The following is a 26,865-nucleotide window of genomic DNA, read 5'->3' as shown; positions in this document are numbered from 1 at the left end:
AAGTTTTTTAAAGTGAAAAAAAAATATTATTTTGAAAAAAATAATGTATATAGATATACAGTAGATATAAAAAGTCTGCACACCCCTGTTAAAATGTCAGGTTTCTGTGATGTAAAAATTAGACCAAGTTAAATCATTTCAGAACTTTTTTTACCTTTTTAATGTGACCTATAATCTTTTCAAATCAGTTGAACAAACTAACATCTTTTAGGTGGAGTGAAGAAAAACAAAAATAATATGGTTGCAGAAGCTGACAACACAAAACGCATTTAGCATCTTGAGGCGATTCGGTTCGCATTTGCAGCGCTTTACAAATCATTCATTCATTCATAAGTGTGCACACCCTTAAACAAATACTTTGTTGAAGCACCTTTTGATTTTATTACAGCACTTAGTGTTTTTGGGTATGAGTCTATCAGCATGGCACATCTTGACTTGGCAATATCTGCCCACTCTTCTTTGCAAAAACACTCCAAATCTGTCAGATTACAAGGGCATCTCCTGTGCACAGCCCTCTTCAGATCACAGCACAGATTTCAATCAGATTTAAGTCTGGTCTCTGTCTGAGCCATTCCAACACTTTAATCTTCTTCTGGTGAAGCCATTCCTTTGTTGATTTGGATGTATGCTTTGGGTCGTTGTCATGCTGAAAGATGAAGTTCCTCTTCATGTTCAGCTTTCTAGCAGAAGCTTACATCCCCAGTTATAAGATGGAATGCACACTTATGCAACCACATTATTTTATTTTATTTTTACTTTGCCCCCCTAAAAGATTTCAGTTTGTTTTTCTATTTAGTTGTATGGTGCCAAGTGACAGATGCACGTTGGGGTCAGGAGTGCACCGCTAAGTTAGTTTACATTACGGCTGACTGCCACGCATGGAGCTCTGGGTGGTTCAGGAAAGCAGGTCCTCTGGAGCACCGACACAGATCACACTGGGAGCTAGATCATGAGATTCCCTGGGGCGCGGAGTCTAAGAGCCAGCAGGTGTACACCAGAGCCCCTAGTGGTGGGGATGGCCTTCGCTGCAACTGGCTCCAGGTTGCGGCTCCCAGCTCACGCTCATGGTCGGCTACTGAAGGATAGAGAGGAAGCAGCAGACTGGGACAACAAGGGATAGTCAGGAGATAAGTCAAAAGGTCAGGGTATGAAGCAGACAAGGATAGTCAAGTACAAGGCAAGGAAGGTAAACAGAATCAGGCGTAGAGCATACGGCAAGACACACACAGGAAGCCAAGCACACAATATTGATCAGCGAGGCTGGCTTGCAGTGCACAGATTAATACAATATTCCCAGTTTGAGGCTGGGGTGGAGCCATGCTTGAGGGAAGATTACTTAAGCAGACAGGTGTGAGAGTGCAGGCCCTAAGGTTGATATACAACCAGAGGCAAGCAGACAGACAGGGCATGAAAGAATTACTGCAGATTCATGACATACGGTTTATAGGTCACATTAAGGGTGGAAAAAGTTCTGAAATGATTTATTAATGTCTATTTTTTTTTTTTTTTACCTCGAAGAAACCTGATATTTTAACAGGGGTGTGTAGACTTTTTTTATCCACTGTATATATCTTTTTTTTTTTTTTTTTTTACGCACTTTGACCAGAGCAATATAATGTTACCATAGTAACATTGTACTACTCTGGGGAAGTGATCAGTATTTTTTTTTCTTTACACATTGTTTGCATTACATTGCTATATACAAGCATTTTACTGAACGACATTGATTCATTCAGTTTCATTAGCTGTGATTGGTCAGAGCTAATCACATGGTACAGATGGGCTGTGATTGGCCCAGTCTGTACCATGTGATCACACTAACCAATCACAGCTAGCAACACAATTGTTTTACAATGGATGGCTTGAAAGGAAGTCATTCATTGTGTACAACTGTCATGTGACCTGCTGTGATTGGTTACAGCGGTCACATGTTATCAACAGCGGGCTGGTACAGTGATCAGTCATCACCTGGTTACTATGTTAAATGGCATCCGCCCAGACCAATGAGAGGTTCCCATCGGCATCATTATGCCATACGCCAGGCGGAAACCGGTTAAAGGCTGACTGATTTACCTGCTCAAAATTGCCTTCCTATCTGAACAATAAAAAACCCTGCTTGATACTGAAAGTACATATTATAGTGTCACGCACCCTTTTTTCATTGTTTATTAAGGTTTTCATCCATAGAATATCATTATTCTTAAATGGCACCAATACCATTAATGTATCTGGATTGTTGTCCAGCTTGGGGTCAGAAAAAGCAGATTCTGGGTAAAAGAAGCGTAAGGTTGTCTTGCTGCCAACGTCTTCCTCATAATTGTGGACTGGGGCATCATTCATCCTGTGAAGGAAATGTGTGGATTGTAGAATAGGTCAAAAATATTTCGTAGCACCAGATGGGATTTTTGAAGGTGTGCATTCTTTCAGTTTAAATTGTACGTTAAAGTGGATGTAAACCCAATGTCATCCTTTCTAAACTACTGCCATAGGGGTTATCTATAAGGATATACATGCCTCCTGCATGTATCTTTACCTGTCAAATGTCTCCCCTCTGTCTGTTATGAGACCCGAAAAACTACAGATTCTGTGGGTGGGTCTGTTGTCTGGAGCTCGGTGGGTGGAGTCGTGATGTCAGTAGACTCCCCGCCCACCTCTACACTCCCCTTGTCAATATTCATTTTCTCCTGTGTATTTCTTACACTGAACTTCTGCTATGATCTCTAACATCCAGTGAAAAGACAGGAAAGTAACCACATGACTTCAGCATGCCAAATCATGCTGAGGTGTGGAACAGCCAATCCTTGCAGAGCTGCTGAAGAAAGGTTAAGAAAGGTTAAGGTTAAAAGCATTTAATTGCCAATACTTTCATGATTGTACATACATATTTATTCATACTAATGATATGTCATTAAGTGCTATACCCATCCATTGCTCGGCATTAGACTTGTGGTACCGAAGTATAATTATATAATAATATTATCAAAGACAATCAACCAGGATCAATAGTATTGATCCTATTACAAATTCAGCAATAATATGGGTGCAAAAATAAAAGTGACAAATTAAAAATTTGAAAATTAAATGAATGATAAAACCGTTCCAGGTGCCATAGATCAGACTAGATGTGCAGCATGTTGAATATATCCACAGACGTCAGAAAGTGATAAGTCCCATACATGTGTGAAATGACAATAGCTCAGGTGACCAGCTCAGGACCTAGTCACCTGAGGGAGCCCAACAACCAGAAATGGGCTCCCTCAGGTGACTAGGTCCTGAGCTGACATTAAACCCACCGGAAGGAATTGTGGCAGGGGCCCAGAGGACACATGTTTTGAGTGTGGGGTATTCCCAGCAATCCTCAGCTTCCCTTTTAGATTATCCCCCAATTCCTCCAAAAATGAGGTTTACCTGTGAAATGTTTCATCCAAACAGATACAACGGTGCTAAGTGATTGTCCGGAGCATGACGGAGTGTTACTAGCTGCAGTTGTAGAGCGGAGCATTACAGTGAAGGAGACTACAGGCTTTCCTAATCCATACTTTTGGTAAGCATATATGCAAAAGGGGCTGACCACGAGATGATATGGTGAAGGTCTATCATCTTGAGGACAGTACACTGGATTCATATTAGATGTCATCTCCAGCTATTGTCATTTCACACGTGCATGGGACTTATCACTTTCTGACGTCTGTGGATATATTCAACATGCTGCACATCTAGTCTGATCTATGGCATCTGGCACCTGTTTTATCATTCATTTAATTTTCAAATTTTTAATTTGTCACTTTTATTTTTGCACCCATATTATTGCTGAATTTGTAATAGGATCAATACTATTGATCCTGGTTGATTGTCTTTGATAATATTATTATATAATTAAACTTTGATACCACGAGTTTAATGCCGAGCGATGGATGGGTATAGCACTTAATGACATCATTAGTATGAATGAACATTCATTATAAGCGCTGTTAATACTTACTGTTTGTAAGAAAGTATACATTTAGTCTAACATAGTTGTTTTTTTTTTTTTTTAACAGCAGCTAGAAGTACATCAAACATTCTTTTTCTATTTGAGCGCTAGGATCAGAGTGTTTTTTCACCTTTGATATTTTTTATTACATACATATTTATGTCAAACATTGTGCATGTTTATGTGTATTTTGGGTCAAGCTCGGTCAAATGTTTCCAATATCGAGAACCAAGCTCCAAAAGTTAAAAGCCCACAGAAACCCAGCTTTGAGCTGTATGCATTGTCACCACACCTCCCCCATGGCAGCCATATATACAGATACAGGTTCCTCCCCCCCCCCCAACCACAGCACGTATACACTCCCTCAACCAAATAATCCACCGTTTAAGTAGGCATAGGTGGCATAGTGTTTAATTATTATAGTAAATCCTAAAACTCCACCTCACGGACCTGTGCCTCACACAGGCACTTGCTGTGTACTGCTCTCCCGTGTAACAAGAATTATCCAGTGAGTTTTCTCTAGTCCTCATCCTGATCTGGTGACCAATGTTTTCTGTAGGGCAGCCTCTGCAGGAACCGCTTGGTAGATTGGGTTCTCTGTTCTTCTGTCTCGACTCTGAAAACAACCTCAGCCTCACTGACACACCAGGTTAAGCAAATGGATACTGCACTGCTACTGGGAGCACAAATATAGAGTCGGTATAAGAAAGCAAATATCAGACTGGTTAGTGGTAAATGAATCCAATATATTGTCACGGGTTACAGTAAATAGCTGTATGCACATAAATGAGTAAGTAAAGGATTAGGTCAATCACTGTTCACTAGGCTATAATCGCATAGAATGGACCCAAACTAAATTGTCAGGTGCCACTCAAGGCTCCACCGGGTCCTCTTATGTAGCAACCTCTTGGATTGCAGACAAGGACAGAGCTTCACCCAGCTCTAGACATCTAATGGAAAAGGCAAAAGTCCTGGAATATCCCTGCAATATCCCATCAGAAGGTATATGACAGCCTCAGCCCAAGCTACAACCAGGCCACGCCCCCAGCATGTTTTGCTCCGCCCACAGAGCTTAGTCATGACTCAAGCTCTGTGGGTGGAGTGAAACATGTTGGGGGTGTGGCCCGGTTGGAGCTCAGGCTGAGGCTGACACCTTCCAAAGGTGTTTTTGCAGAGATGATGCCACTTCCAGGACCTTTCCCTTTTCCATTAACATAGAATGGAGTTCTGTGCCAAGTAAACCTGGTAATCCACAAAATCAGCAATACGTAATGGCATTAGAAAACAGTAACAGTGATGATAATCAATTCTGCGATAACTCCTCTGTAAATAGTAGTCCACTTTAGAGTGCACTTTATATGAATGGCAGTGATAAAGTGTATAACTCCCTAAAGAAGTTCCTCTTACTATGGACAATAGACAAAGTGTCAAATGCAACTATCCTAGTGGGCAAACTTTAGCCCCCACTTTAGTGTCCAGTCTTACGGTGGTACAATCCCAGTAAAGTCTGCATGCAGTAAAAATTGCTGCTAATTAGATGGCCAGTCCCTGTGTGTTCAATCTTTGCTAGCAGCAACAGGTTAATGGCATCAGTGTCCTCTCATTAGTCACAGCAACAGGGGTCATGCTTTTCAGATGTCAGCTCACTTCTGGATTTGGCTGGAGCAATTCAGCACATGGCTGCAGGCTTGTAGCAGGCTGATGTGCACACAGGAGCAAAAGAGAAAGTCCCTCTGTATTCCCTTGGTATTTAGCCTGTGAAAAATACAATTCTTCCTCCCCTTATACCTGGTTCACATTGGGAATTATAGTTCAATGGTCCATAGACTGCCACAGTAAAGTTCCTTTCCCCAACTTCATCTCCTGTGATTCAATGCTGTCAACCAAGAAGTCTGTTGAGCTCCTTCTGCTTGAGCGCTGCAGTACAGTCGTAAATTACTCTCTGTTTCTATCTAAACACCTGGCTACATTTTCAACACTGATGTATATAAACTCTATGAAAAAGGGGGGGGGGGGGGGGTGTATACATTGTGTATAGGTTCAGGAGGTAACATGATATCAGAATTTCACAATGCCTTTCTCTATGTTCCAGGCTGTACAGATCTTAATGTGGTATCAGTTGGGATGGCCCAGGCAGGAAGCAGAGAGGAGGCCAGGTGATTCTGATCTCAGGGACAAACACAAGGATCCCTTGTAACTGCACTACTTCTGGGACTTCTGAAAATGGGAGAAGCAACATCTCTCACCTTCCTGGGTGTCTCCACAATGTGCTCAATGGAAACACCATTGCTGCCACTTTGAGCAAGTCACATAAAGCAGAGTGCTGGAGTACAATTATCACCTACAGGTAGGTCTGTATCCCAGTTGCAAAAACACTTTTTCAAGTTTGCTGACTGGGATTTGTACAGTCCTGTTTTGCAGAGTAGGGGTCAGTCCTTGACAATGAGATTGTTTTCATGAATGTGCCACCTTTTTCAATGTAACATATTTATTTTAAGCCACAGGGAAATTATACATAATTTTGGTCTTGGGGAACATGGTTTTAGAATCCTTGCATTCTGCGACTTTGTGATAAGGGAATTTAACGCTGAATCTATTCCAAAAAGCAAAAATCAGACTGCAGCAACCAGGGACTGGGGCAAAAAATAGGCCCGGGCATTATAGATTGAGCAGCCAATCACAGACACTGTGATATAAAGGGGCACTGCAATGATCACAGTGCCCCACTATAGTGCAGTCCCCTTTATATTACAGTGCCCCAGTCCTATTGTGGCCATACAATGCTAGTACTGTCTGTCTCCTATTGTGCCCACACTGCCCAGTGACACTGACCTGCTCTCTCTCTGGTGGTACTGGACAGCGTGGCTCTCTTTCTGGTGGTGCTGGACAGCGTGGCTCTCTTTCTGGTGGTGCGGGTATAGCGTGGCGCTCTCTGGTGCTGCGGGTACAGCGTGGCGCTCTCTGGTGCTGCGGGTACAGCGTGGTGCTTTCTGGTGCTGCGGGTACAGCGTGGTGCTCTCTGGTGCTGCGGGTACAGCGTGGTGCTCTCTGGTGCTGCGGGTTCATCGTGGTGCTCTCTGGTGGTGCGGGTACAGCGTGGCTCTCTCTGGTGGTGCGGGTACAGCGTGGCTCTCTCTGGTGGTGCGGGTACAGCGTGGCTCTCTGGTGGTGCGGGTACAGCGTGCCTCTCTCTGGTGGTGTGGGTACAGCATGGCTCTCTGGTGGTGTGGGTACAACGTGGCTCTCTCTCTGGTGGTGTGGGTACAGCGTGGCTCTCTCTCTGGTGATGTGCGTACAGCATGGCTCTCTCTGGTGGTTTGGGTACAGCATGGCTCTCTGGTGGTGCGGTTACAGCGTGTCTCTCTGGTGGTGTGGGTACAGCGCGGTTCTCTCTCTGGTGGTGTGGGTACAGTGTGGCTCTCTTTTTGGTGGTGTGAGTACAGCAGGGCTCTCTCTCTCTCTGGCGGTGCGGGTACACCTTGTCTTTCTCTCTGGTGGTGCAGGTACAACATGGCTCTGGTTGTGTGGGTACAGCGTGGCTCTCTCTCTGGTGGTGTGGGTACAGCGTAGTTCTCTCTGGTGATGCGGGTACAGCGTGGCTTACTCTGGTGGCGTGGGTACAGCGCGGTTCTCTCTCTGGTGGTGTGAGTACAGCGGGGCTCTCTCTCTCTCTCTGGCGGTGCGGGTACACCGTGTCTCTCTGGTGGTGCAGGTACAACATGGCTCTCTCTGGTTGTGTGGGTACAGCGTGGCTCTCTCTCTGGTGGTGCGGGTACAGCGTGGCACTCTCTGGTGGTGCGGGTACAGCGTGGCACTCTCTGGTGGTGCGGGTACAGCGTGGCACTCTCTGGTGGTGCGGGTACAGTGTGGCACTCTCTGGTGGTGCGGGTACAGTGTGGCTCTCTCTGGTGGTGCTGGGGCTATTAGTTCCCCCAGCACAGTCCTCTTATTTTTCCATGTCTCCTGTTGTAGCTGCGGCAGTGTAGCACTCCTCAGCTTGTTTCCGGGTTTTCTCTTTTCCCCCCAGCAGAGTGCATGCTGGGGGCTGTAGCCTGCTCCCTGCTGAGAACAATTGGGCCACCAATCTCTGGGACTACATTTCCCATGATGCCCCTGTAGTCTCTTCTGATTGGCCCTCCGCTGTGGCCGATGGGGAGGGAAGAACAGGCAGGAAGCATTCTCTTCTCCCATGCCGAGAAGGGGGGGGCGAGTGGGGGAAACATCCTGACAGCAGCACGCAGCTCTCCCAACCTCCCCCCCCCGCTGCCCCACCATGCAGACACCCATGGCTGGAGGAGGAGGAGCAGTCTGTGTGAGCAGAGAGAGGAACTGTCAGCGTTGGCTCTGAGGCTGAGCTGTGTGTTGGAGATACACACAGCTCAGCCCATGCAGCAGCTAGTTCCGCCAGAGAAGACACAGGCATGGCTGCATAGCGGTAGGCAGACCGCGGCCTGTGTTAACCCTGTCCAGGCCGTGGTTGCTGCTTACCTCCTGTGTGGCCTGATCATCAACATGCCATGGAGCGGGCGGCCCCGGCCCACTGGGCAAACCCCTGGTCTACCCCATGGCCAGTCCGGGCCTGGCAGCAACCCATAACAACAAATCAGATTAAAGTTGAATTATAGGCAACATTTTTTACATTTTCGATTAAGAGTAAGGGAGGGTTATAACCCCTGTAAGGTATATTTTTACCATCTGTGTCACATTGGGGAGATTTACCTTCTCTTCCTGCCCCATACCCAAAACAGGAAAAGAGGGGAAAATTTACGGGAATCTCTTGGGTACCCCCAGATCACCAGAAGTGGTGTCCCCATTAGACGACCCCCCAATCAGAAATGTATTATTGATTAGGGCCGTAAGGCTGATAATAGAAGATGATTAAATCTTCAGATTAATCTGACTGTCTACAAGTCAGCAAATCCTCCAAGCACTAAAGACTTGATCTCAGACTTGCATGGCTGGCTCTGCTGACCTAGAAGGTTTATTTGAATGGGAATGGGGCAGTAGGATAGCTGTGTACATATGCTGCTGGCACCACCTATCTAGTGGAGAATCATAACAGGTATCCTAACCAGTCCAATCTATGTTCCATAGGAGAGCTGCTAGTCAACAACATGTTCTAACTTTGCCACTATAAAAACCAGGTCTGAATACCCATGTAAATGGTCAAATTTGTCAGCTGTCATGCCCTGACTATGTGCTGTTGAGAATGAGTTACTAAGGACAACAATGGTGTTATCTTGAAACATATTTTTTTTGGGGAATTTTCTCACCTGATAACGATGTCATATTTATTAATATTGTAACCCAGAGAGCTGTTCTTCATGCGGTATCCACTCCCAACCACAATACAACGCTTACACTGCAACCTTATAAATAGAAAACAAGGATTACTGTATATGACTGTATTTTACATGAACAATTTAGGCTTTATTTAGGAAGAGTCGGAGATTACAGCTGTCATAGACTCAGTTTCCCAGCTGCCTTTATTATGTCAAAGCAGAACTCCAGCCAAAACTAACTAGATTAAAATAAATAGCACAATAAAAGATACAACCAGTTTTGTTCAACCAACTTCCTCTGAGTCTAGGCTGTCATTGACCTGCCCCAGCCTGTGACTTGATCCGTGTTTCTCAACTTCAGTCCTCAAGGCGCCCCAATGGCTCATGTTTATAGGATTTCCCTGAGATGAAACGGTCGTGGTAATTACTAAGGCAGTGAAACTGATCAAACCACCTGTGCAATAATGGAAACCCTGAAAACATGACCTGTTGGGGTGCCTTGAGGACTGGAGTTGGGAAACACTGGACTAGATAGTGAAATAATCCACCTCTTTTTGCTGCTTCTCCTTCTCCCAGTCTAAGCTCTGCTGTACAAAGGATTACAAAAGACTGATACCATTCAGGCCGGGTTCACACTGGTACAACACGACTGTTGTAAGACCGTCGAACCGACTTTGCCCTGCGACATCGGTCCTACTTCCATCTCCGCCTTGAATAAACAGGATACGATTTTGCTCAGACTTTGAGACAGTCCGACTTGTCCTTTGACCAATCAAAACAATCCCAGTGTGACAATAATTCCCTTTCCTGCTGCTGTAATCACCAGGTCGGGTGGTTAGGACGATGATTCGACTTTGATCTGACTTCAATGATATTGAATGGGCTGCAAAACTGACCAAATTCGGACCAAAGTAGTGCAGGAACTCTTTTCAAAGTCGGACTGACTTGTGTTGGACCAGTTAAGACGGCTTGTATAGGGAACCATTGATTTGTACACGTCGTGCGATGTGCTCCCAAAGTCGGAGCGTATGTTGTAACAGTGTGAACCGGGCGCCAGGTACTTACACTGCTTGCCTTATTAACAAATGAATTCAATATTCTGAATACGGGACACAGTTTTGGTAGGTTTTGATACATACATCAGTGTTTGTATGGTCTACAAACAAGTGTGTGTGTATTAGATGCTAGATATTTGGAGATTTCCAGAGCTTTCTGGCACAGTGTTTGCAATTCATTAACTTTCTTGTAAAGATGATAATTTACAGTAGGGTGGTCATGAATATGTTAAAGTGATGACTTCATAAACAAATATTTAAGGATCAACATTGTTTTTGCTTGAAAAACAAAGATACCTCAAAGTTGCAAAGCATTAAAAACCTTTACAGATCATCAATTTAGAGTTAAACTAAATGATCACTATAAAATAATTATTCTACCTCTAGCTTGCATGAAGATACCTGATATGTGTTGTGCAATAGGCATTTACATTTGTGATCGTATTTTATTAATGTTGAGTTAGTGACCTGTTCTGTTTATGGCAACATCTGGTCACCTCCATCCATACTTTATTGTTCATTTATAGTATAACATATACTTTATATTGTATGTTCTGTGTAAATATTTGCATATGTCATTTTAACATGTATTAAAAAAAAAAAAGCTATTTTAACCCTTGCTGCACATAGCAAGTGAAAAGAAAAAAAGCTAAAGAGCAGCATATTTATTACTGTATTTGCGAATTGATTGCATCACAGTAATAAATACAGAGAGTTCAAGGCTTAAAAAAAAAAAAAAATTGGTGGGAAACATCCCAGTCATTCAGAAATAACACTGGTAGAGGGATGTTAAGCAAAAATGATCTCTGTTCTTAAAAAAAAAAAAGAACAAAAAAAAACTAAGATGAGGTAAAGTGTATGACCTTAACGTAAACAACACAAATGTCTTTCACGAATCTACCCCGTGTGGCATGAGCTATTGTCCCTCCACTATGGCAGGAGCAAATACTTTACTTTCTACAATTGTGGGGAATGGTGGTGCAATACCAACCACATCACATTTAGTAAAGGAGGAGGGGCTTGGCATCAATTGGACTGTTATTGTAAAAGTTAGTGAAATTTAATTTATCCTCAAAATTGAATTTGTTCTATAATGTGAAGTGTTACAGAAAGCTTTATTCATGCCTGTGCCAATACCAACCTGTAATATTGAAATGTATAGCAGGCAAGACATTTTTAAACAAGTCTCTGCAGATGTATAAATATACATTACCTTACAATCTCTTGTGGGATGTGGTAGTGATTTGCAGCAGCCAGCACCTGCATAATTTTTTTTTCTGAAAAAAAGTAGACAAGTTGGTTATGGATATGGTTTTACAACTGCTTTTTAGTGTACATTTGTATCATGTTTAACCACTTGAGCACCATCATTTAATACCACTTCATTACCAGGCCACTTTTCAGTTTTCAGTGTGATAGTTTGACTGACAATTACTCTGTCATGCAACACTGTACCCAAACAAAATTTTCTATCGTTTTTTGGAATAGAGCTTTAATTTGGTGGTATTTAACAACTGCTGTGTTTTTTGTGTTTTACTATAAAAAGGAACAAATAGTTACCCTTTTCTCTTAACCACTTATGGACAGCCGCACGCCGATATGCGTCCTAAAGGAATATTGTTATTATGGTAGCAGCTAACTGCCATAACCCCGGTATCCTCTTCTTCGGCCGGTGGTCCGCTTTCCGATAAGAGTGGTCTCTGTGGCGGATTCGCAAGATCACTTTTATCTGCGGTGGGAGAGGGCTCCCGTCGCCCTCCACTGCTTACCGGAGCCGCCGGTAGCGGCGGAGGTGATCGGATGTTGCTCCTTGCTGGGTATGGAGACGAGTGAGGGGAAGATGGCCCCCACCCGTCACCATAACATTGCAGGGCGGAATCGACGTCAAAACGTCACTTCTGCCCATAGCTCTTAAAGGGCCATTTTTTTTTTTAAATGACAATTTTTTTTATTTTTTTACTGCATTTTAGTGTAAATATGAGATCTGAGGTCTTTTTGACCCCAGATCTCATATTTAAGAGGTCCTGTCATGCTTTTTTTCTATTACAAGGAATGTTTACATTCCTTGTAATAGGAATAAAAGTGACACGATTTTTTTTAAAAAAAGAACAGTGTAAAATTAAAAGGTAAAATAAATAAGAAAAAAATTAATGTAAATGTTCCCCGTCCCGCCAAGCTCACGTGCAGAAGCGAACGCATACGTGAGTAGCGACCACATATGGAAACAGTGTTCAAACCACACATGTGAGGTATCGCTGCAATCAGTAGAGCGAGAGCAATAATTCTAGCCCTAGACCTCCTCTGTAACTCAAAACATGCAACCTGTAGAATTTTTTAAACGCTGCCTATGGAGATTTTTAAGAGTAAAAGTTTGTCGCCATTCCACAAGCGGGCGCAATTTTGAAGCGTGACATGTTGGGTATCAATTTACTCGGCGTAACATTATCTTTCACAATATAAAAAAAATTGGGCTAACTTTACTGTTGTCTTATTTTTTTAATTCAAAAAAGTGTATTTTTTTCCAAAAAAAAGTGCGCTTGCAAGACCGCTGCGCAAATACAGTGTGACAGAAAGTATTGCAATGACCGCCATTTTATTCTCTAGAATAGTGTGTTAGAAAAAAAAATGTATAATGTTTGGGTGTTCTAAGTAATTTTCTAGCAAAAAAAAAACCTGTTTTTAACTTGTAAACAGCATATCTCAAAAAGATGCTCCTTAAGTGGTTAAAATAAAAATGCAGGGATAGTGTAGTAACCCCCCCCCCCCCCAAAAAAACAAAAAAAAAAACAAGCATGCTGGTATTGAGAGGGTTACACATGGAACTTGAGAATGGTGCACTTGATACAATAAATGTAAAGGTCATACAAAGAGATAGGAGCAATTGACGTGGTTAATGTATTGGTCACATACACTGTAGTGGCAGGGTGAAGAAAAGGGACATGAAATGGTTAAAAAAAAAAAGTGTCACTGAAACATTATGAATGAATCTGCAGCTGCTCCATTCATGTTTCCACATTCACAAGTACTTGGTCTCTTTCCTTCCCCTGTTGTAGGGGAAGAGGAAGGATCAACACTGTAAATACTGTAGTACCATGTAATTGCGGTGATGACCAATCACAGCAACTGCATTTGTACCTAGCCCCTTGGATCGGATTGGTACAGTGTCTAATGACCACTTCATAGACAGCGATTACCAGGTGGATTGTCCACCAGATGACTATTTATCAAGTTCCATTTATGAATGCCACTCAATAAACATACTTATAACAGTAGAAATTGGGTTTAAACATGTTTTTTTTCTAACCTGAGTACTTTAAGCTACATAAACAGTGTTGTTTATCTTGCACTAGCTTTAAAAACTTTACATTGACATTTATAACTGGTGGAGACCATTTAAGAGTAATGACATGCAGCTTTAAAGTCATACCATTTCTTTTCTAACTTGACAGGTTGAAAACCCAAGTTTTTGAAACTCTACATAACTGAGTACTAGGGATGGGCCGAACACCCCCCTGTTCGGTTCACACCAGAACATACCGAACAGGCAAAAAATTCGGCAGAACACACGAATACCGTTAAAGTCTATGGGACACGAACATGAATAATCAAAAGTGCTCATTTTAAAGGCTTATATACAAATTATTGTCATAAAAAGTGTTTGGGGACCCGGGTCCTGCCCCAGGGGACATGTATCAATGCAAAAAAAAAAAATTTAAAAGCCCATATTTTAGGGAGCAGTGATTTTGTTTAATGCTTAAAGTGAAAAAATAAAAATGAAATATTCCTTTAAATATCGTGTCTGGGGGTGTCTATAGTATGCCTGTAAAGTAGCACAGTTTTCCCGTGTTTAGAACAGTACCACAGCAAAATGACATTTCTAAAGGAAAAATTGTCTTTAAAAACTGATCGCAGCTGTAATGAATTGTCGGGTCTCGGCACTATAGATAAAACTCATTGAAAAAAAGAGCATGGGATCCCCCCAGTCCATTACCAGGCCCTTTGGGTCTGGTATGAATATTAAGGGGAACCCCAAACCAAAATAAATTAAAAAAAAATTGCGTGGGGGTCCCCCTAAAAGCCATACCAGGCCCTTCGGGTCTGATATGAAAATTAAGGGGAACCCTGCACCAAAATGTAAAAAAAAATGGCGTAGGGGCCCTCCCCAAAATCCATACCAGACCCTTATCTGAGCACACAACCTGGCAGGCCGCAGGAAAAGAGGGGGGGATGGGAGAGCACCCCCTCTTCAGAACCGTACCAGGCCACATGCCCTCAACATGGGGAGGGTGCTTTGGGGTAGCCCCCCAAAGCACCTTATTCCCATGTTGATGGGGACAAGGGCCTCATCCCCACAACCCTTGCCCTTACGTAAACGGGTGGCCCCGTTTACGTAAGCCTCATCCCCACAACCCTTGCCCAACCCTTACATAAATGGCTGGCCCCGTCCCCCTCTGACGCCACAGGAAGCCATGGGAAAGTCCCCGTGCGTCAGAGGGGTCACCCAGGTACGTCACCGTGTGGCCCCGCCCTCAGTTATATAAGAACTGTCACCTGCGAGGACGTGTCAGAGAGCAGGAGCCTCCCATGGAGGCGGATCGGTGGCATTTTTTTTTTTTTCAGTCTGTCAGTGGAGCGATAGAAGAAGATGAATGGACTTTGTGGGACATTTTTATTTTTTTATTTTTTAATAAAGGACTTGTCCCCAAGCTGTGTCCTTTTTTTTTTTTAACATTTTGACACTTTTTTTGTGAAATGGTACGGGTACAATGTACCCGTTACCATTTAACACGGGGGGGTGGGATCTGGGGTCCCCAGCATGCCCAGGGACTGTGACGGCATAAGGGGGCGGGGGCTCTGCCTATATAAGTCACATCGGAGCGCTCAGAGAGCTTTCCAGCCAGAGAGACCGTCGTATTAACATCGGAAGAAGCCAAGAAGCCCAGAAGTCCGGGCCTCCGCTGGCAAAAGAGCGGCATGAAGACAGCGGAGGAGCCGGCAGAAGAACTGGAACATCGGGAGAAGAGGCCAGAGAGAGCGGAGAAGAATCAACCGGACGCCGGGAGAAGAGGAACCGGAGGGAGCCCCGAAGTCGGAAGAAGACCCCCGAAGCCGGAAGAAGACCCCCCCCGGTGCTGTCTAATAAATTACTTTAAAAACCTGTGTAGTGTGTTGACACTTTTTCCCTAGGTAAATGGGTAGGGGTACCATGTACCCCATACTCATTCACATAGGGTGGGGGGCCGGGATCTGGGGGCCCTCTTATTATAGGGGGCTCCCGGATTCCGATAAGCCCCCCGCCCGCAGACCCCGACAACCAACGGCCAGGGTTGTTGGGAAGAGGCCCTTGTCCTCATCAACATGGGGACAAGGTGCTTTGTGGTGGGGGGGACCCGCAGGGCGCCCCCTCCCCCAAAGCACACCCCCCCCCATGTTTAGGGCATGTGGCCGGGCACGGTTCAGGAGGGGGGCCGCTCGCTCGTCCCCACCCCCTTTCCTGACCGACCCGGCTGCGTGCTCGGATCGGGGTCTGGTATGGATTCTAGGGGCGACCCCACGCTGTTTTTTCGGCATAGGGGGTTCCCTTTAAAATCCATACCAGACTTAAGGGCCTGGTATGCCCCGCGACGGGGCTAGCAAGGTGTCAATCTCGCTGATAAAAGCGGCAAGATTGACTTCCTTTTTCTAGTCCCGCCTTACCTGAGTCACGTTCAAAATGACCGGACTTGTCCGTGTGTGGGCAAGTCCGTTCATTCTGAAAGTCCGCCGTAACTCCGGCGAAAGTCCGTCGGAAAGACGGGCGGACCTAGCCTGCCGGAAAGTCCGGTCGTGTGTAGGCAAGTCCGTCCGTTCAGGTAGTCCGCCGGAAAGTACGGCGGAAAGACCGTTGGACCAAGTCTGCTGGAAAGTCCACTCGTGTGTACGAGGCATTACATATGTTTTTGGGTCATTGGAGTAAACTAGAACACATAGAGGAGAGCTATACAGACATTCAAGAACATACAGACATTTCAAGAATATACAGACTCCATGTAGATAGTGTTAATGGGTATAGAAAAAAAAAAGAATTGAACTTGGGACACAACATTGTACTCAGCAGTTGATTGCATCTATCTTGAATGTTTTGACATAGGTCATAACATGCAGTATTTAAGGTTATAGAACATGGACAAAATCGATTTTGTGTTATTGCTTACCGCTGCCCATTGTGCCATACGGCAAGGAAAATCTGGACGTTTTTTTCACCCAGAAATAATCACTAAGCTGTAGAAAGACAGGGTGGTCCTTGGAATAACTGAAATATAACACATAATATTGCATGAACAATTATTTATGGTTTCCATTTAGAGAAAACTTACATAGGTGTCATTGTTCTGCTGGTGTACTATATTTATATTTTGTGTACAATAACGCTCAGGAAGCTTGTAGTGAATATTAATCTTGTTAACAATACATCTGTGTATAGCATGATAGCCTCCCATAGAGATGTATGGAAATTGACTGGACAATTATGAAAGGTAGTTCTAGCATTTGCACTTCTGCTAGCTTGTGCACCTTGGGGTACCTAACCGGTCAACTTTATAATAATCTACAAGGAGATTCTTCTAAACAGTTGGTGTTTTAAAGAAGCATTTTCTTTTTGGACTGAATAGGGAAGAGTTTGAATCTGACATGTATTGCTGTAAACCTTTCAACAATTTAAAAATAAATACACTGCAGCAGTTGTCCCGGAGTTGTCGGAAGAACTGTGGCAGGAGGTACTGGACACATATTTAGTGTTTGTTATCTTCTCTACGGATAAAATGATACATGACGAACAGCTGACTCTGGGGATGTGGATAAAAATAATAAACGCAGATGTGCTGATGTATAAAATGATCTACGAAGCTAGAGGGGCTCCCAAGAAGTTTAGGAAGGTATGGTTTCAGTGGGTTGACTCTGAAAACACGTTGGAAGAGGAGGGGTGATAGACCATTAGACTGTTTAAGATCATTTTCAATTTTAAATCTATGGTAGAGGGAAGATAGTGAGTATACTTCTCTCAATGTGGACAGAGTTGGATTCTTGTATCCTATCGAACACAACACTGAATGCAGACATCCCGAGGGGATGGAAGGGTTTTCTTTGGTTATCTGACTGGTTTTGGTTCTGGTTTAATGTTTTTTATAAAAAAAAAAAAAAGAAAAGCACATATACTCCAGTGTAAGATAGGGGTAGAGACCTGATGTGCTCAGTTAAGAGAACATTGATATGTACAATGTTATTGCTATTGATGTATGTTGTTTTTTTCATTGATCTTGATGTAACCCCTGTCTGATGTACTGTATGATTAATACTTATGTGCGCAATAAAAACTATTTAAAAAAAAAAATACACTGCAGCAGAGCTGTAACTGGAAAAGTTGTAATCGGACTTTGAACATTAGATAATAGCAATTAACCACTTCAGCCCCGGAAGATTAGGCTGCTCAATGACCAGAGCACTTTTACAATTTGGCACTGCACTGCTTTAACTGGTAATTGCACGGTCATGCAATGATGTAACCAAATAGAGCTTTCTTTTGATGGCATTTGATTGCCTCTGCGATTTTTATTTTTTGCGATATAAACGGAAAAAGACTGAACATTTTGAAAAAAAATATTTTCTAATTTTTCCTATAAGAAAAATCCAATAAACTCAATTTTAGTCATACATTTATGCCAAAGTGTATTCAGCCACATGTCTTTGGTAAAAAAAATGTCAATAAGCGTATATTTATTGGTTTGCCTGAAGGTGGTGCTTGGTTTTCGGGGTCCTGTACACGGCTAGGCTCCCAAAAAGTCTCACATGTGGCATCCCTGTACTCAGGAGAAGCAGAAGAATGTATTTTGCAGTGTAATTTCACACGCAAAATAAATAAATACATTTTAATTTTCCCGCAACTTGTGGCAAAATATAAAATATTCCATAGACTCAACATGCCTATCAGCAAATAGCTTTGGGTGTCTACTTTCCAAAAATGGGTCATTTTGGGGGGGGGGGGGGTTGAACTGTCCTGGCATTTTATGCAGAACATTTAGAAGCTTATGTCACACATCACCCACTCTTCTAATCACCCTTTTTTGTTTAGATGAAATTTTTTTTTTTTGCAAGAAAATTACTTTGAACCCCCAAACCTTATATATATATTTTTTAAAGCAAATGCCCTACAGATTAGAATGGTGGGTATTGCAATTTTTTTTTTTTCACACAGTATATGCACAGCGATTTTTCAAACGCAAATTTTGGGGAAAAAAACACACTTTTTAAAATTTTAATGCACTAAAACACACTATATTGCCCAAATGTTTGATGAAATAAAAAAGATGATCTTATGCTGAGTACATGGATACCAAACAAGACATGCTTTAAAATTGTGTACAAACGTGCAGAGGCGACAAACTACATACATTTTTAAACGCGTTTACAGATTACTATTTTAAAGGTACTCTTTTTTGAAAAAATTGGGGTCTATTAGACCCTAGAGCTCTCCTCTGCCCTCAAAGAATCTGACCACACCAAGATCGGTGTGATAAAATGCTTTCCCAATTTCCCAATGGCGCTGCTTATATCCGGCGAAACCTAAGTCATGAAATGCTTGTAGCTTCTGGTTTCTTAGGCCATAGAGATGATTGGAGCCGTTCTGGCCTCTGATCAGCTCTATGGTCAGCTGGCGGAACCACAGGCTGCATTCTTGGGTTACCTGTTGGGACAGGAGAGCCTGAGAAAACCATGGAAGACGGGGGGGGGCGTTCCCTCCCACTGCTTGTAAAAGCAGTCTAGAAGCTAATTAGCCTCTTACATGAAAAGCACAGCTGAAAAGAATGATGCCAAGATGATACCTAAACCTGCAGGTATCATTCTGGTATAACCACTCAAAGTCCAGCAACATACCAATACGTCGCTGGTCCTTGTTGGGCATACATTGTAATGTTCTTTTTTTCATCCAGCCTGTGGGTTGAACGAAAAAGAGACTGATCGGTGGGTATGCCCACCATTAGAATACCATCCGTCAACCACCCAGTTCTAATGATGGGCATACATGCACCATTTTTTTTTTTTTTTTAACTGTGGTGGTGAAATCACCTCCTAAAGCTCTGGAGTCGCTGATTTACGTATTGTGGGAGCAAAGGCTGTTGCTGTCAAGATAGATAAATCAGTGCTGCAGCTGAATGGCGTACCTGCTAAGCAAATGATGGTTAACAATAAAACAAAGTAACATTACAGTATATGAGTAAGACATACCATACCTGCAAAGCAAATACAATAAAACATAGTAAAAATAAAACCTTTTTTAACGCAATCTGTGCCTAAAAAAATATCCCAAAGCATGGGGGCAATCAGCCCCTAATGTTGGGAGCAAATTGCTCCTCCACCCCTGCTCCCATGCTTCGGCATATATACTCTTTTGTTTTTTAACTGTGGTGGTGAAATCACCTCCGACAGCACTGGAGTCACGGTTTTGCGTATCGTGGGAGCAAACACTGTTGCTGTCAGAATAAATAAACCCGTGCTGCAGCTGAATGGCGTACCTGCTAAGCAAATGATGGTTAACAATAAAAGAAAGTTACATTACAGTATAATGCCCTGTACACACGGTCGGACTTTCCGACGGAATATGTGTGATCGGAGCTGGTTGTCGGAAATTCCGACCGTGTGTGGGCTCCGTCTGACTTTTTCAATCGGAATTTCCGACACAAAGTTTGAGAGCATGCTATAAAATTTTCCGACAACAAAATCCGATCCTTTAAATTCCGATCGTATGTAGACAAATCCGACGGACAAAGTGCCATGCATGCTCAGAATAAATTAAGAGACAAAAGCAATTGGCTATTGCCCTGTTTATAGTACCGATGTACGTGTTTTACGTCACCGCGTTCGGAACGATGGGATTTTTCACCAACTTTGTGCGACCGTGTGTATGCAAGACAAGTTTGAGCCAACATCCATCGGAAAAAATCCATGGATTTTGTTGTCGGAATGTCCGATCAATGTGTGTATGGGGCTTAATAGTAAGGGTCCATGTACATGGGACACTGTGGCAAAGTCCTCTGAACGATTTTTTTTACACCTTGAAACCATCGTTTAAAACGCCCGTTTAGCCGTGTTGCATCTAGAAGCATTTAGTTAAGATAACATCATAAGACTCTCCCCAAGCTCAAAAAACTGTATTATTAACTATTTCAGCCATTTTGTGAGACCAGAGTGAGTAGCAGCAGCTGAGAGAGCAGCAGTATACTTGTATTTAGCGTGTCACTTGCCACGTTGCCTGCCACAAGTTACTGATTGTCACTTGCCACACGTTGCGGATTGTCCACTTGCCACGTCACCTGCCACAAGTTGCGGCTTGTCCACTTGACACATCACCTGCCACAAGTTGTGGATTGTCATTTGCCACATCACCTGCCACAAGTTGCGGATTGTCCACTTGCCACGTCACCTGCCACAAGTTGTGGATTGTCCATTCTACTTGCCACGTCACCTGCCACAAGTTGTGGATTGTCATTTGCCACGTCACCTGCCACAAGTTGCGGATTGTCCACTTGCCACGTAACCTGCCACATGTTGCGGATTGTCACTTGCCATGTCACCTGCCACAAGTTGTGGATTGTCACTTGCCACATCACCTGCTACAAGTTGTGGATTGTCCACTTGCCACGTTATCTGCCACAAGTTGCTTGTTCAAATCTAACAACATATGGGTCAAATTCCAATTATACTTCAGTTAACAGCAATGCTAGTGGTGTATTGGATTGGATCAAGGGCTCATTAGGGTATATAAATGGTCTATGAATCATTGCCAGCAATTACAATTTAAAAAAAAAAAATTTAATGGTTTTTCATCATTTGCCATCATTTTTGAGATTTTTAATGTAAAAAAAATGGGGCACCTTTAAAAACTCTTATAAACGAAAACGCGGCTAAATGCCGGTACCGCGTTTAGCCGCATTTGGCATCTGAACTCATTTTTTTGCCTTCAAAGAAAGGCTGTTAAACGCAACTGCCTAAAAATGACTGTAAACAAAACTGTGTACATGGTATTCACATAAGATAACATTGAATGAGTTCAGGGGCAGTTGAAAAAAACGTCCAACTACCTCTGAACGTCCGTTTAACAGCCTCAGTGTACATGAGGCCTAAGACATACCATACCTGCAAAGAAAATACAATAAAACATAGTAAAAATAAAACAGAGAGAGAACAATAGATATAAAAAAATAGTGAGCGAACAATAGAGCGGACAGTAGAGAGCCAACATGAGAGAGAACAATAGAGAGAGAGAGAAAAGAAAAATAAAACCAACTATTTTTGGCTTTTTTATAATTTTTTTTTTGTTTTTTTTTCACTTTTTTCACTTTTATAAAAACTGTAAACTGAACTTTGCAGATTAGGGTCTCTCAAAATGTGATGGCCATCTCATCTTTCGAAACCCTGTTTTAGTGTGCCCTAGGACTGTGTAGTGCTGTACCCTATGCTAATACTCCACTAGTGTATGGTAGTGTTTGAAACGGTCACTGATGCAGAGACCATGTTGGTCAGGACAGGAGGGACAATAAAAGCAGGTGTCACGCCTAAATCCACGTTTTCTGCAGACACGACATCTTCTTTGGGGTGTACTTTGGGTAGGATTATCAGGGAGGACATACGGAAAATGCCTCTCATGCAGCCGGCTGATTGCATTTGCGTTGGGAAGGTGGGTCATAGCACCATCTGGAAACAGAAGGGCTGTGACGATCTCTTCCTGGAATTTGAAGAAGGATCCAGTTTGTCCTGAAGCTTTTTATAGCACGAAAGCGTTCAGCAGAGCCAATTGAAATACAGTAGGTGACCTCGATATTGTGTCACTCTCGCCGCTGTTATCGGTGAGATAGACACCTGCGAGCCCTGTCGCGGGAGCCAGCGCCGAGCTGACTCGCTCATCAGGAAAGGAAAAATGTGTTTTTTTTTTTCCTTTCCCAATGAGCGACAAGCTTTGCTGACATGTATTTGGTATGAATCATGAGGGGGAACTCCACGCCAAGTTTTAAATAAAAAACCGGCATGGGTTCCCCTCCAAGAGCATACCAGGCCCTTAGCTCTGGTATGGATTTTAAGGAGAACCCCCTACGCTGAAAAAAAACGGCGTGGGGGTCCCCCAAAAATCCATACCAGACCCTTATATGAGCACACAGCCCGGGCCGGTCAGGAAAGGGGGGTGCTTGCTCGTCCCCACCCCCTTTCCTGACAGGCCGGGCTGCGTGCTCGGATAAGGGTCTGGTATGGATTTTGGGGGGACCCCCACACCATTTTTTTTTCGGCGTAGGGGGTTCCTCTTAGAATCCATACCAGACCTAAGGACCTGGTATGCTCTTGGAGGGGAATTCTTTCTCACACTGGCTGCAATAGGAAAATGTGTTTTTCTTATTGCAGCCAGCGCGAGATGTACAGTACCCAGTCGCCGTCGCGCTGGAAACACATTCTCGTGGTCAGGTACTGTAAGTATACAGACACTTTTTTGTACCAGCGTCTGGCCTTAAGGGCAATTAGGTGTGGCGCCAACAATTGGTCGTTGAGGTCCACCCCTCCCATATTAAGGTTGTACACCAGTCGCCATAGGAATTTGGACTGTCGTATCTGTGTGAAGGGAGGACAGAACGAAAACATTCAGTGAATGCCTCCACTTCACTGCTAACAAATTATTACACTTCAAGCAGGCTCTCTCCCCCCGTCTAGGTCGGGATTCTACAAGCCGTTGGGGGAAGCCCCGGCGATTAGATCGCACGATGCCACATGCCCCAATTCCATAATCAAAAATGTGACTGTAAAGTGTCACGCTCATGTAGTAATTGTCCACGTACAAGTGGTACCCCTTTCCGAATAAGGGTGACACCAAGTCCCACACAATCTTACCAGCGCTCCCTATGTAGTCTGGGCAGTTCTCCAGCTCTACGTGACTATCTTTTCCCTCGTAAACCATAAAACTATATGTATAGCCTGTTGCCTTGTCACAGAGCTTGTACATCTTGACCCCGTATCTAGCACGCTTGCTGGGAAGATACTGTTTGATAGGCAAGCGGCCAGAAAACTTAATCAGGGACTCATCAACGCAGACAACTTGATCGGGAGTAAACAAGGCTGTAAACTGTTGGTCGGAGTGGTTTACGAGGGGCAGAATTTTGTAGAGCCGATCAAATCCAGGCCCCCCCCCCCCCGGGACGACAGAGTTCATTGTCGCTGAAGTGCATGAACCGCAAGATCTGCTTGTATCGTGTCCTGGTCATGGAGGCAGAGAACACTGGCATATGGTGAATTGGGTCAGTGGACCAATATGACCGCAACTCACTCTTTTTAGTTATGCCCATGAGGAGGGATAGGCCCAGAAAGGTCTTCAATTTGGAAACCGTAATTGGTTTCCAATCTCTGGCAAGGGTCAAATGGGGATTAGTGGCGATGGTATGACCAGCATACAAATTGCTTTGGTCCACAATAGAGATCTTCGGTGAAAAACAGCGAATAGAAATTAAGAGACGTAAAATCAACTGTTTCCACCTGAATTCCGGGTTGGCCAGTGAATGGGGTAAGTACGGGTGCTGCAGAAGTGGTGGACTCCCAGTTAGGATTGGCGAATGTAGCATGAAGGGCACTATGGGCTCGATGGGCCTGTCTTTGTCTTCTTCTTGGTGGCAGCGGGACAGTACTCGTGCTTGCCACCTCGCCCGCTTGAACTGCACTTATGGGACTTGCCACGTCACCAAGTGTTGCTGCAATGCTGGATGTATGACCAGGTTGTACTATGCCGCTGGTGCTTGCCAGTTCACCAGAAGGATGAGCGGCGCTAGCACTGGCTCTCTGCTCCATATGAGGGACCTGCGGTTCTTGCACCTCAACGACAGCCGAAGAAGATCGGGGTCTGGTACGCCTGACCTTGGCAGGGACCACAACTACGTCGTCAGAGCTATCTGTCAGGGTGCCGCTGCTGTCTACAGGATCGTATTCTGAGACTGAATCTTACAGATGAGTGACTACCTCTTCACTATCTGTCATGCTCAGAAACATGTAAGCCTCTTCATTAGTGTATTTTCGATCTGACATTTTGGTCTCTAAATTTACTGGTACACTAGTGAGACTCACAAGAAAAAAAGCACCTGACTGTCAGCGACTGCTTCAAATGCTGCAAAAAAAAAAAAAAAACTGTTAGCGTTCACAGGGATCAGGCCTGACTCTGTGAATGCTGTAGTTATGTGTTTTTGTAAGTGACAGTGATCGATTGATACTGCACTTGGGTGGGCTGAGCTGGGCGGAGGGACTAAACGCAGGTGCTAGCAGGTATCTGGGCTGATCCCCCTAACACTGTGTTTTTGGGAACCCTAAACTGCTGGGAACGCTAGTACAGATCTGATCAGATATCGATCCTTTCAGACAATATACTACTAAAGGGAGGTGTATGGTGCGTGGGTGTTAGCGCTACTGGCACTAATCTGACGCTGCTTGGGGTGTCGCAGACCCTATCTGATGCTAAAACCTAACTTTGATCACCCGCCGGGTAATCAGGGGGTTAAACCTTTGTTATGTAATATACAGTGGGTGCCCTGACGCTATAAAAAAAAAAAAAAAAAACTAGCTAAACTGCGTCACCCGTGACACTTATACAGTGATCACTGGTGACAGGGGGTGATCAAGGGGTTAAACCTTTATTAGGGGGGGTCCCTAGACCTATCTGGGCCTAAAACTAATTACCCTAACACTGATTTGTGTCACTAATGACACCAGTACAGCAATAAAAAAAAAATCTGAATGCTGCACTGGGTGACAGGGGGTGTGAAGGGGTTAACTGGGGGGGTGATCAGGGGGTGAAATGTGTGCCTACGTGACTTGGTGTCAGTGTACTGTTGGTGCACTTACTATTAGATGTTATCTCTGTTGTAATATGTTGGTAGATTTATGTGGGATTTTATATTATTATTATATATATATGTACACATACAGAGCAAGATTGACCAGGCCAGATTTCAGTTGACAATGGTTGAGTTGTCCGAGCCAACTCAATTACACATATCAAAGGGGACTTGTTGATCAAAGGGGAAGTGGCCAAACAAGATTTACTCCACATATCAAAGGGGAAAGATAGTGACTCTAGGCTATGTTAATGTTAATATACAAGAATGCAAATTAGGGCAGTTTATGACTGCAGCGGTTTACGGCTAAGGGTCATTGCCTGTCACTCTGAAAGACAGAAGCAGATCAAAGGCCTAATGGAAACGGCCAATCAAATTGCTCAGCCATTCAGTGTATAGGGAATATAACCTGGCGTTCAGCCTATTCACTCTGTATGATTATGAAGGCACAGGTCTAGGAAACATGGGACTCTGAAGGCTAGTATTCGTTGTCACATTTACTGTTGGATTTTGTCATGTGTTGCAAGACTTTGTTCTGTGTTGGAAGTTAATAAAGTGCATCTCTCTGGAAGAATTGGGTTGCTGCGGAAGATTACTTGTATTATAATAACTACTAATTATCTACCCACTATACTATATCTCCTCAATCTCTCCTCAGTCTGGAACGGAAAAGACCGACACGAGGAGAGATGACATCACTTCTCCTGTCAGTGTTTACAGTTACACGACAGGGGAAGGATCTCGTTCGCCAAGACCGATCACCAGGTCCAGGCCAGATTTCATTGGCCTGGGCCTGGAGATTGGTTCCTGATCGAATCCAATCGTCGTGGCCGGCAGGGGTGCGCACGCGACGTATAGCTACAACGCTTCGTGCAGCCAGACCAACTTGCCACAGTATAACTGCGGCGGCTGATCTGGAACCTGTTAAAGAACAAACAACTCTTATAACATGAAAATTCCTTCTTTAAGCACCTGCTTACAGGTGTATGGAGCAAAGATCAAAGAATGTTTGTGGAAAGAGGGGGGAGTCTGAGGATAAATAGAAGGTAGAGAGGAAAGGAGGAAAGCTTTGTACAATTAACCAAATCTAGTCATATAAAGTGTTCTGAGTATAGATAATGCAGTAAGCTCAGACCTTTTATTCTGATTCAATGTTCATAAAATTATTATTTTATGTTTATTTCATATAGAAAATAGTTTTATTTAAATCTACATACTTACTTGCTAATGACAGCAGATGCTCTAGAAGCCACATCTCCTGGAGTGCATGTCCCCAGTATATGCTGATATGATCTGTTGTGAAGTACAAACCAGCAAAACACATTAGATCTAATGTAGCACCCTCTACATAGGTACTGTAGGTGCTAGAATTTAGAGTTCTGTAAGTGCAGGCAAATTTAGGCAGGCCTAGCTGGAAACTAGGCCTGTTTTGATTTGTGAGGGCTGGGAGTGGCTCTGAGTAGCAGCTATGACTCACAGACAGCATCACTCCACTGTCACCTGCCTTTTTCTTCTAGAGGATTCTACAAGAAGAGGAGGGGAAGAGAGGTGGAGCTGTCTGGGGTGTCTCAGGGAGCCATGACCAATCCCCAACTAGGATTGGCAGGGGGCAGGCCTCTTTGAAATACCAAGTCAGCCCATCTGGGGCAGAGTTGTTAGGTGAA

At 43.7% G+C, this 26,865-nt stretch overlaps 1 protein-coding gene across 2 annotated transcripts in view; it reads right to left on the bottom strand.

Moving 5' to 3' along the window:
• LOC141111199 (CMP-N-acetylneuraminate-beta-galactosamide-alpha-2,3-sialyltransferase 4-like) overlaps positions 1–26,865 on the bottom strand; it is an 84,480-nt gene that overhangs the window by 24,359 nt on the left and 33,256 nt on the right. Inside the window, exons 3-7 of one of the 2 annotated variants that reach the window (XM_073603283.1) lie at positions 26,423–26,494; positions 16,505–16,602; positions 11,524–11,587; positions 9,247–9,342; positions 2,218–2,341 (exon numbers count right to left, since the gene is read on the bottom strand). In XM_073603283.1, coding sequence (XP_073459384.1) covers positions 2,218–2,341; positions 9,247–9,342; positions 11,524–11,587; positions 16,505–16,602; positions 26,423–26,494 — 454 coding nt within the window. Of the gene's footprint in view, positions 1–2,151; positions 2,342–9,246; positions 9,343–11,523; positions 11,588–16,504; positions 16,603–26,422; positions 26,495–26,865 lie in introns of both variants that reach the window. The other variant, XM_073603282.1, reaches the window with a different exon arrangement.

This window comes from Aquarana catesbeiana, linkage group LG10, assembly GCF_042186555.1.
Source record: "Aquarana catesbeiana isolate 2022-GZ linkage group LG10, ASM4218655v1, whole genome shotgun sequence".
In the NCBI taxonomy this organism is placed as follows: domain Eukaryota; kingdom Metazoa; phylum Chordata; class Amphibia; order Anura; family Ranidae; genus Aquarana; species Aquarana catesbeiana.
This window is presented reverse-complemented; position numbering and strand designations above follow the sequence as displayed.